Genomic DNA, 11,256 nt, shown 5'->3' on the forward strand with positions numbered 1-11,256 from the left:
TTGTAATTGCCAGGTGCAAACACTCTGTGCTGATGAGCTGCTTTGCTGCCTTTCTACAAGCCATGCTGAAACCAGACCAGTAATATGTTACGATAAAGAGCATTTATAGTTACACATAGCACATCTTTTGAAAGTGTTTATGCACCTTGTACTTTTCCTTTTTGAACTTCTTGTTTTAAGATTAGAGAAATCTATGAGTGCATAACTGTGACGTGGACAATAGAGACTGAAATTTGTATTTCATTTTTTTCAAACAGAATCTTACATTGATTTTTGATTGATCTTTGACAAGGCTATTGTTTTGATTTAAACCAGGAGTGTCCAGTTTTAGTTTTCGAAAGCTACTGTCCTGTAACATTTAAATGCACCCCTGCCTCAACACACGTCAAAGAGGTGGTTCGCCCAGGGCGCCAAACAGGCTAGGACCGCCTCTGCTTACATCATCACCCTCTATTCAGCTCCAACCTCTTTCCCTAAAGAAAAGCATCCCCACAGCATGACACTGCCTTCCACATGTTAAGCCTGCAAGACTGGTGTGTTCAGGGTCATTTGCATTTTTAGACTTCTGTTTCATTGATATTTTGCATATAGGCAAGAAATAAATAACTTGTGGACTTACAGTATGTAACCAAAGTAGTTTCGGCTCCATGTTTACTCTGTCCCCTATGTGGCACTGTCCCACTTTTTTTTTAACAAGACCTCCTATGGGTGCTTGTATCTCCTCAGTATTACATTATAGTGATAATTTGTGTAATCAGTATGAAATGCAGGAAACTGAAGATATTTTTAGTGACTTTTGAAACAATCAGCAGATATAAAAAAAATCTAAATATTTTTAAAATGTTGAAAGTAACATCAACAACAGTGCTCTTTGTTAAAGGTTTAAATAAAAAATTTGACATCTAAACACATATTTGTTCCTTCAACAAAATCAATAAACAAATGACTTAAATTCCATTGTTGGTCACTGCAGAAAAAGAAGGTGAATGCCTTTGTTTACTTTGACAAGATGAACCTGACTTCCAGAAGAAGTGTTAAAATTACGAGGTGATGTTGAAATCTATGTGATATGTGCAACTGTGTGTGATATGACTAAGAAGAATTGAAGTCAGAGATGTTTTGGTATTTTTAATGACATAATCCAAAATAATTCAAATTTAATACAAGAAGTCTCTGAAGGCCTTTGTTCAGACCATAAAATGTGTACTGTGCATAAATTTTGATTAGGGGCTAAATAATAATAATTTTATGAAAACACAATAAAATAGAAATATTGTGCTGCTTATAAAGAATAAGAAAAAAATAAACATTTGTTGCAATCTTAGCCTTCCAATCTCTAGGCTGAAAACTGCTCTTAGGAATAAACTTAATTAGTTTAATAAAGTTATTATTTAACTTTTTATTGATGAAGTCACTCAAGAATGAGTAAAATTATTGTGCTTTATTTTATCTCAATCGAAATGCCCACAAGTCAGTTTTTTTCTTGAAGAGTAGCAGAAAAAGAAACAAACAAAAAAAAAAAAACTAAACCATACTGTAAACATTCACATTATTTGTTTTTTGAAAAATGTCTTCATAAGTAAACTCAGCGCAAAAGAACACATTTCATATAGTAAACAGAAGAAACAACATTTATAGGCATCACTCCAAACCATTGGCTTAGATTGTGTTTTGAGGTTGATCTGCGCAGTATAACCCATCAGCTCAAATTGCACATCGTATGTAGTGAGTTTGAGTTAACTCTAAGACAAGAGCCACCATGAAGCACACAGGTTGGCGAGAAGCTCCGACTCCTCACGCCTGGTCACAGCGATCTCTGTCTTCAGCCGACAAAGAGGTGCTGCATCCTACCACCTTTCACCGATGTGTTCACAATTGAGGAATCGAGACCAAACACGCAAGATATTTTGGCCAATGAGAGGGACAATTTCCGGTAAAACTGTAGTCATTCTCCAGTGAACGACCTTTCGGCGCAAGTCAGTGAACAACTGTTGCCCATGAGAAAGATGTCAGTAAACTGAATGTCAAGGCACTTCCCCATGAGAGGATCTTGTCTTCGAGTGACACAATGTGAGGCAACAAAGTAATTCAAATAAAACTAGATATTCTAAGTATTAAACACTTGGCAACTCCACCCCTACTCAACGCTCTCTTTAAACATGTGAACACAGCTTACATCATAGCTTTGGTGTTTCTGCTAACCTGGCAAGATCCTCTGACCATAATATTTCTTATCCATTTTTAAATATATGATTTTTTTATGATAATTCTCAAATGTGATGCTGTATTAGTAGGTCTGCAATTTCTCATGACTTTCCTGCATGTTCTTTGGACAAACGTTAAAGTTTAATGTTAGTTATTGCTAATAAAAATGATTTCATTGCTTTTACTTAACCAGTTAATAAATAGCATAAACCAACTGTGTTTAGGACATGTTTAGGTGTTATACTGAAGCCTGCTAGAGGAATCTCGTTTGTGAAAATGGTAACAGAAGTTCCCAAACAAATTTCACAAACCGTGGATGTACCTTGCTAGCATGACTCAAGAGCAACAGTGCATCTCATCAGTTAACATGTCAAATGAAATCTGACAAACAACAAGGTTTTTCATAACTTTAACTTTTTATATTGGGGAATCTCAGAATGCCTTTGAGTTTCATGCTCTGCTTATGAAATTCTTTTGCCAACAAGAGGGAAAATGTGTGTCAATGTTGGCACTCATGACCTCATACTGCAATGGGTTTGTTTAAATGATGACTTTGCATCTGAAATGGCACCAGTTTTGAAGTTGTCGTTCTATATGGCTGTCGACAGATTATGGGTTGTTCTCTGAACAAAAAAAAAAAAAACACTTTTTAACAAAAACATGTCTAATGGATGTGTGGTTGTTTATGGGTGAGGCAGAAAATGGATTTATTCTATGCATCAAACATAAATGAGTTCTGTGGTAGTAAACAGAAACAGGGAGTAAACTAACTGTAGATGAACTTAAGAGTTTTAATGGTGTGACTGCATCCTCATAATAACATTTTGACAGCTACATCACTGTGGTGCGGTTAGGTGTTCATCAATAAAGTATGAGCTGACTATACATAATACTGCATGGCTCCCTGATATGAAATATTCTGGTGAAAGATGTTTAGAGAAATGGGCATCAGAGTGACAATACTGCTTTAGAGGAATAGGCATCAGGGTGACAATGCTGGTCAGAACTGGAGCACAACTAACATAACTAAGACAAATGACCTTTTATTAAAGGAAAGAATATAGGTAATATCAGGAAAACCTTGGAAAGTTGTTGAAAAATTACAGACCCATAAAATAAAATATCTTGAATAAAATGTCTTCATTTTTTTGTGTTATTTACTCCATCAAAATAATTAAATATAATTAAAATTTTTTTTTGACATGGTGCAATATTAAATAAAATACTTTCTCTGGTAAAATCTATTCAGCTTAGAATCATACACCAATAAATTTTTGATAAACCTATGATTTGTGCAAAGTGTCCCACTAGTACTAGAAAAACAACAATATTGTCTTATACTGGCAATTGATAAAGGTTAAAATACTCTTCACCATTACTGATTTTCATTTATTGCACCCTGTTACTTCTCTGGTAACCATACATACATTATTCTAAACCACACACAGGTTGTGCATGAACTGGAGTTGCCAAGTCGCTGCCACAGATACTGAAGTGTGAGGTTAGGTAACAAAACGAAGTGAAATAAATAAGAATAAAAAATTAAACAGTACCCCACAAAGCTGCCAGCAAGTCAAGCTAATGTGTAGCTTGGACTTGAGCTTTGATTTTCATACGCAGTAAATAGAACCAGGCATTTCCACATAAAATACCCACAATTTCATTTGAACTTTTTACAAACTCATAAATATATATGTATATATGTATAGATAGTCTACAATAGGAATCATTTCCCCCAAAAACAATCATACAAAAAACAACAGACCATAAAAAACTCTGAACACAAATAAAATAGAATATTTCTATCAAAAAAAAGAAGGAAAAAGAAGCAGAATTAAAGTGTTATTCATATTCCTTTGGAGTGTTTTGCTATGTTGATCTGTAGCAGTACATGTGATGTCGAGCCCTCAGGAGGTTTTTCAGACCTGAGTTGTCTTCGGTCAGGTGCAGATCACAATATCGCTGAGATCCCTGGGAGGGGCCGGGGCCCGAGGCCTGGCTCATGTAATCCTACACTGAACATACAAAGAAGAAAACCTTTTTTCATAAACTTGGGGTTTGGGTCGGGTGGGTTGTGGGGGATTGAAGGACTTAGAAAGGGCAAAGAGGATTAAAAGATCACAGGTTGTCGTTGCCGCCCTAAGATTCGGGGGACTGCTCTGACAGAGGTTTGAGCAGGTTTTTGTACGCTAGGGAGTTCAAGTAGCGGGGATACGAGTCTCTTTGCATTAGCGTGTAGATCTGCAACTGGGCATCGTCAAACGTGTGCAAGTTGGGCTCCTGCATGTTCCTGTTAATCGTCTCACGCACTCGGGAGTCAAGACTCACCTGGAAGTTAAGAAAACACAACATCAGGAAGAACAGAATGTTTTCTTTTTCTGTAACAGGGATGTGAAAAATTGGATTTTTAGCTTTCTTATCAAGACTTGAAAACATAGGGTTCTTGGGTAGCATGATATTTCTTTCTAATAACTGGTCATTGTATTTGTGCAGAACTTGGATAAATTGTGCAGCAGTGGAGCACATGTGCAGTAAACATGTAGTCTCTTGTCTACATTCACACAACAGGTCTTGATACTCAATTCCAACTTTGAAACAAATCAGATATTTTGCAGGGTGAAAAGATCAGAAGTGCCCAGTTCAGATTGATATTTGGACATAGGTCACATAGTATGTGGGCAAAAAAAATCTGATTTGTGTTGCATTTTCCTGCTGTGTGAAAGCATTGATGATGCAAAGGCAATATAATTTTTTGACTAGCCCATGTAATCTGTCAGTCTGGCACAGCTGGAGTTTAAACTCCATGTACATACACACATATCCACATAACACTGCTCTCCAAAACCCAAAAATTATATCTAAACTTATGTTCATTTGTTTATAAGTTGCTTACAAGAGCTAAATGGTTAGACCTATGTATCATATAAAATGGCCCCCCACGTCCATCCATCCATCCATTTTCTAACACCCTTGTCCCTAGCAGGGTCAGGAGGGGTGCTGGTGCCTATCTCCAGCTATCGTTCCGGGGGAGAGGAGGGGTACACCCTGGACAGAGACAGACAGGACAAACAACCACACACACACTCACACCTAGGAAGAATTTGGAGAGACCAATTTACCTGACAGTTATGTTTTTGGACTGTGGTTAGGAAGCCAGAGTACCCGGAGAGAACCCACGCATGCACAGGGAGAACATGCAAACTCCATGCAGAAAGACCCCGGACCTTCTTGCTGCAAGGCAACAGTGCTACCAACTGCGGCACTGTGCAGCCGGCCCACCACATATATCTCTCATTTCCATTTTCAGAAGTCGGCATTTTTAGTATGGCATGTTAAGCTAGGTCTGACAAAAACATTTGTCATCTGTTGAATTAAAGTAAAAGTAAGAGTTCAATGAAACACACTCTTGAATACAGACATGATGGACTTTATTACCCCCTGTGTAGAGCTAAACCTGTGCAAAGCTAAGTGTATGAGGCTTCACCACACGACTTGAAAGTGGCATTGATATACTCATTGAACTCAGACATTACAAGGTTTCACCCATCAAGGAAACTCTATTTTACCAAAATATAAATCAATAAAGGTTTCACACCTCTTTCGGCGAGAGAATGGAGATGTAGTCCTCGTAGACGAGCCGGGCCTTCTCCTCGATCACACTTTTATTGGTCTCTTTGCTGAACTCCTCACATGCGAGCCAGAACAGCATGTTCTCCTCGCTGAACTCGGTGCGGAGAAATTGCCGGAAAGAGTTCCTCCCAGCTGGACAGCACATCAGCTTATCAAACGACTGCCCCCACATGTGCACCTCCTCCAGCGTGGGCTTTGGGCTGCAGAGAACATGAGAACATTGGAGTAAGTCTCTTTAACATCAGATAGAATAGAAGTCTGTTTATTTGTCAGGCATTGTTGTGTAGGGATTTTAGCTCACCAGTCTTCACAGTCTGAGGTCCCTTCCTTGACGTCATATGATGCCTTTCGATTCCGTTCATCCCTGTCTTCATTCCTGTTGAAAACAGACAAAAACACCTTGGCAAGAAGTACTCATTTCACAAATGTGGTCATGGAACTAAGTTTGTAATTAAGTGGTATGAATGACCATAATTATATAAGTCAGTGTATTCATTCATCACTACAATAAACATCTACAGTATAAAGATAAAACCTTTCTGGCTTGTCCATGCGAGTAGCTGCATTTTTATTTCAAGTTCAAATGAAACTGTTTCAAAGCAGATGCTTCCTTCTTGGTCAACATCACTCTAAAAAGTGTATTTGGGCTGTCGTTCATGTAATGTACTTATTTACATTACTCTTATTTAATTCTTTTGGTTTAGTGATGAGAACTTGCCGGAAAGTTCTCATCACTTTTTTGTGTTGAATTAACTTAAAAGTTACAAATTCTAACTTAAATGAACTTTTTACTTTGACTTTAATTGTCAAGAGTGAAACAATTAAGTTCAATGTCATATCCTACATCTGATGTCATAACGCAAGCTTCCCCAGGGACAGGTCCTGTACCAACCATGGTGCTGTGGTGGAGCAGAAGTAGTGCACAACCCACATAAGGGTCGCAGGTTCAATTCCCGGCCTGATGACTTTGCCACATGTCTTTCCCCTCTTTCATAACCCACTTTCCTGTCTAACTACTGTCAAATGAAGGCAGCCTCAACCCAAAAGATCCTTTGTTAGTGTACTTCTTTATTTGAAGTAAACTAAATGATTTGAGTAATACTGACTTAAAATAAGTTAAACAAACTTAATAAATTAATTTGGATAAACTTAACTGAATTACTTGTTACCAATTCCCAACTCAATTAAATTGGCTTAACTATTTTCTTTTTTCTGTGATCCTCTTAGTTCAAAGGGATGTAAAGTTCTGTTCACTGTTCACTACTTTTCTATCAGCTTCTAGTTTATGATGAGCCCAAGTTTTGGTGGCTTCTGTTGTTGATCCTGACCATCCTAATCAATTTGTTGACTGTTGAGGGGGTACTTGAAACTTGAAAACAACTGGGTGTTTGATAAATCAATTTACATGAGTGTTTGAATACCCATTAAAACTAAAACATATAAAACAGGCTGACATTAAGCTTCTGGAATGGGCCTGACCTCAAACATATTAAAAATGTATGAACTATGCTTGGAAGCTGGGCTTGAGCCAGAAAACCAGCCAATAAAAATGAACTGTGTCATTTCTAATAAGATAAATGGTCTAACGTCTAGTCAGAACCATGATGCAGAAAGGCATTTCACAAATTGTTTGTGAGGGTGTAAGTACTTGAGACAGTATAGATAATTTTGATCATATGGGTATTTGAGAAAATCTACAATAAGTTGTAACTTTTGCAATGCATAAGCATCCAACACCCAGAACTAGCAGTCAGAATGCACAATTAAATGGCCAAAATCAATAACAATCCTGCCAACAGCTGGCTTTTTTCACCAACAAAATAGCATGACATAATTATTTTTATCATTTAGCAGCATATATTCAGAATTATGTCAAATGTTATATGGCCCAAAATTGATATCTTGTTATTGTGAGTATCAGGTAGGTAGACATTCATAAGACTGTAATAAATTATTACTTTCATCAGGACTAATGTTAATTGTTAATGCAATTATAAGTTTAATAAATGAGAAACTAGTACAGTTTTATTTTTTACTGTAGGACTAAATGTTAAAATTGTAAAAGTAGTTCAGGTAATTGAATAAAATATGAGCATTAGTTAATCATTTATATTCCTTCTAATTTTGACTGATTCAAATGTATCACTTTGAGTGCAGCATTGCCGACAAGTGAAGAGCTTACACAGACATGCATATGAAAATGATGTTCAGGCTTTCCTGAATGTAATGAGGCGGCTGCTGCTAAACCGACATCCGCGGATCACATGCAAATCTATCAAGAGTGTAAGACAGAAGCTGATGCCTGCTTTTGAGACACTCTAGCTCAGGCGGTGGCGTCTTGTGTGCGACGATGTCGGCCATGCTGCCGACATCAGGTTCTCGGTTTGTGGAAGACCTACCAGGAGCAGCTACAGCAGCAGCACCAGCAGAAGCAACATGCGTTGGAGCCCCTCGGGTTGGCCTGGCTCGGCTGGTCCTGCTGGGCCGGTGCAGTTCCCCCCGCTGCCGACTCCTGCTGCACCGACATCTGCCTCTTTCGCATCTCCATCCGCTCTGATCCCATGGGCTACAGACAGCGGAGAGTGGGGGGAGAGAGAGGGTGAAGGGTTTGGAGTGTTGATGTCAGGAATAGTATGTAACTGAGATTTTATCTCGCAAGAAAAGCTCTTGGCCTGCAATGCATTAGTGTGATGGAAATCAGTTCCAGTGTAACAAGTGTAGCAAGGGCAGCACTGGGTGTAATGCTGTAATGTGACAGTAGAGAAGATGGTAGTGTGAAATTATGACATTCAATCCACTTTTTGACAACACTTTGAAAAGAAAACTAAAGTAGAAAGAGACACTCTTCATAAACACCCTTCTAATTGTTTATGAAGAGTGAAATCTGTAGGAATAGGATGAGTATTGTGATGATGACACCTTACTATTAGAACTTCCCTTAACAACAGTTAAATCAGTGTTGTTCTATGAAACAAATGTTTCATAAAACTTATGACTCATGTCATCCAAAACAGCTGAAATTGAAAAGGAAACAATGTCCTGTTCAAAGTTAGAATGGGGCCTCTTGCTGAAAAACTGTGGGATTATTTTAATGGGGCAAAACGTTTAAACTAACTAAAGTATTTTTAAAAGTGTAAAAAACATATGACAAGCATTCAGAAGCAAAGACCAAAAGATGTAAGGGAAGCATCTGGAATAACAGAAACAGAATCACAACATCATTAAAATAATAGATGTACACATATAATGTCCAAATCTGAAACTGCTAAATGCAGCAGACCAGATGTTATTTGACTCAATCATGTGCTGGCATGCACTGCTGGACACTCTGAAGCAAGACAATTTGATTCTACTGAAATTATCAGAATGTGGAAAGGACTTTTGTTTTTTCCTTCTTTAAATCTTTGTCTTAGCCCTGCTATAATGCATCTTGAAATCTTTGACTGATTCTCTGTTCTGTTTATGATTCATAAATGGTAACATAGCATGGAAGCTGTTGTTAACTCCGCCTTTTTTTTTTTTTTTTTTTTACAATATTTGCGTTTGGCTGGAAAACACTGTTGAGAATAGGCCCATGATATACTGTGTGTAATGTTACCATGACAACCAGCCATTTGTATACACTATGGTAACTCAGAGGGGACAACATTAATCATTTACCAAAATCACCTTCATTTACAGGCTTGTGTTCACCTATAATTAGCTGAGATAAAGATTGTTTATGAGCCTCAAGTACCAAACCTTGATTCTAAGTCAAGTCTAAAGTCTTTAGAGGATAAATCAAAGCAAAAGTTGAGAGTTTCAGATCAAACTCTCAACTAGTGATCTATGAGGTCCCCTTATTGAATGTGGGGTTGAATATTTTGCCTCTGGTCAATATCAGGATGTAGTCTCAAATCAGTAACCATTACGGGTTACTTTCATCATCATCATTTCTATTTGGAAAAATAAAGGGTAAATTCCTCTCACATATCTTGTTACATACTGCTCTGGTAAAGCCAGTTAAGATGTAGACCATACCACTTTGGTTTATATGATCCCAGCTGCATGGTTTGAATTTATATACATAAATCATGATCTTATGGCATCAAATACAATTTTATGAATCACATAATGATTGATGTAGAGTGGTGTATGTGTGTGTTGTTGTGCTATTTTTGCAGAGAATTTATCTGAGTCTCAAATCTTTCCTTTTGGGAGCCCCCTGCTGGCATGGGTACCCTAAGCTGATGCTTGCTTCGCTTATGCCTTAGGCTGGCTCTGGCCGTGTAGGCTTCTGTCATTATGCAGGCTATATGAGGAATTGCTGTTCTAATTGTGAGTATGGATATCTGGCCTATGCACAAGAATCCCATCGGTTTGCAGGCCCATAGACAGACAGGGTTATGCTCACGGAATGTGAGCTGATTCTAACAAACGTGTCATCACCGGGTCAGACTGCCAAATCCTGTCAGATCATTTAGGTAACAAAGCGGACTCTTCCGGCACACGGAATCGTCCGGATATTACCTGGCACAAGACACGAAGCCTTAAAATATGCCTAAAGATTTTGATGTAAGGGAGACGAGTGGGGGTGGGGTGCTGAAAGCGCAGCATTGCAAATCTATATCTCAGCATCGTTCTATCGCATCCTTTTCAATGAATACACCATTTAGCCATTTCTAAAATGGACCCGCGTTTTTTCTTATTACTATCATTTGCTTGGTTTGTCGTTCAGTTCTTTTTTGTTCTCAGATACCCGAACAGGCATCAGCCCTCAGACGTCGTGCGTCTTGCCAAATGGTACATTTTTACGCATTAGGCATTGGGTGTACTTCAAAGCTGGCACTAGCAGTACGCTAGGGTTTGACTCAAAAGCGATATAGAGAATGGAACGGAGGGGGCGAGGGTGGTCGTATCCTCTGAACGCATAAATCATAAAAACTCTAACTAAATCACTGTTCTCCACAGGAGATTATGTGTCCCCTTACTGATTTAACAGCAGAAATAATAATAATAATAATAATAATAATAATAATAATAATAATAATAATAATAATAATAATAATAATAATAATAATAATAATAATAATAATAATGAAAACACTCCACTGGTGAGTCGGGCATCACATCAATTGAAAGTGCCATCATGAAGAACCATAGCGCTTCATCGCCCTGGACAACCACCGAAAAGACACTGCCTAGATCTGTTAATGACATGCCGTTAAAAAAAAAAAAAAAAAAACGACCTTAAACGCTCCGACCATAAAATGCCACCTGCAAAGATACAACTGCTTACTCCCAGTACTTACAATTTCACCATGTATGCACCACGAGAAGAGGGAATTCTCTGCTTTGATTACATCCGATGGAACATAAGGCTTTTTTTCCCCCTCTCCTCCGACCGGCTGCTTCTAGTCAGTACGCATGCGTCTCCTCTCC

General features: G+C 38.1%; 1 protein-coding gene across 1 annotated transcript; it reads right to left on the reverse strand.

Annotated features, from left to right (window-relative positions):
- Positions 1-1,113: 1,113 nt before the first annotated feature.
- rgs20 (regulator of G protein signaling 20) lies at positions 1,114-11,256 on the reverse strand. The gene is made up of 5 exons (XM_032566178.1): positions 11,127-11,256; positions 8,235-8,401; positions 6,137-6,211; positions 5,801-6,035; positions 1,114-4,533 (listed from the first exon to the last, which is right to left on the reverse strand). Exons 2-5 carry the CDS (start codon positions 8,396-8,398, stop codon positions 4,345-4,347), a joined length of 663 nt encoding a protein of 220 aa, XP_032422069.1. The 5' UTR covers positions 8,399-8,401; positions 11,127-11,256; the 3' UTR covers positions 1,114-4,344.

This window comes from Xiphophorus hellerii, chromosome 6 (assembly GCF_003331165.1).
Source record: "Xiphophorus hellerii strain 12219 chromosome 6, Xiphophorus_hellerii-4.1, whole genome shotgun sequence".
NCBI lineage: Eukaryota > Metazoa > Chordata > Actinopteri > Cyprinodontiformes > Poeciliidae > Xiphophorus > Xiphophorus hellerii.

What these genes read in the sequence shown, in the direction of transcription:
- rgs20 (XM_032566178.1), bottom strand. Translation starts at nt 8,398, where the DNA reads ATGGGATCAGAGCGGATGGAGATGCGAAAGAGGCAGATGTCGGTGCAG. An exon ending in ACCTCAGACTGTGAAGACTG is followed by an intron (nt 6,036 to 6,136) that starts GTGAGCTAAAAT and finishes TGTTCTCTGCAG; the next exon opens with CCCAAAGCCCACGCTGGAGG. An exon ending in CCATTCTCTCGCCGAAAGAG is followed by an intron (nt 4,534 to 5,800) that starts GTGTGAAACCTT and finishes CTTAACTTCCAG; the next exon opens with GTGAGTCTTGACTCCCGAGT.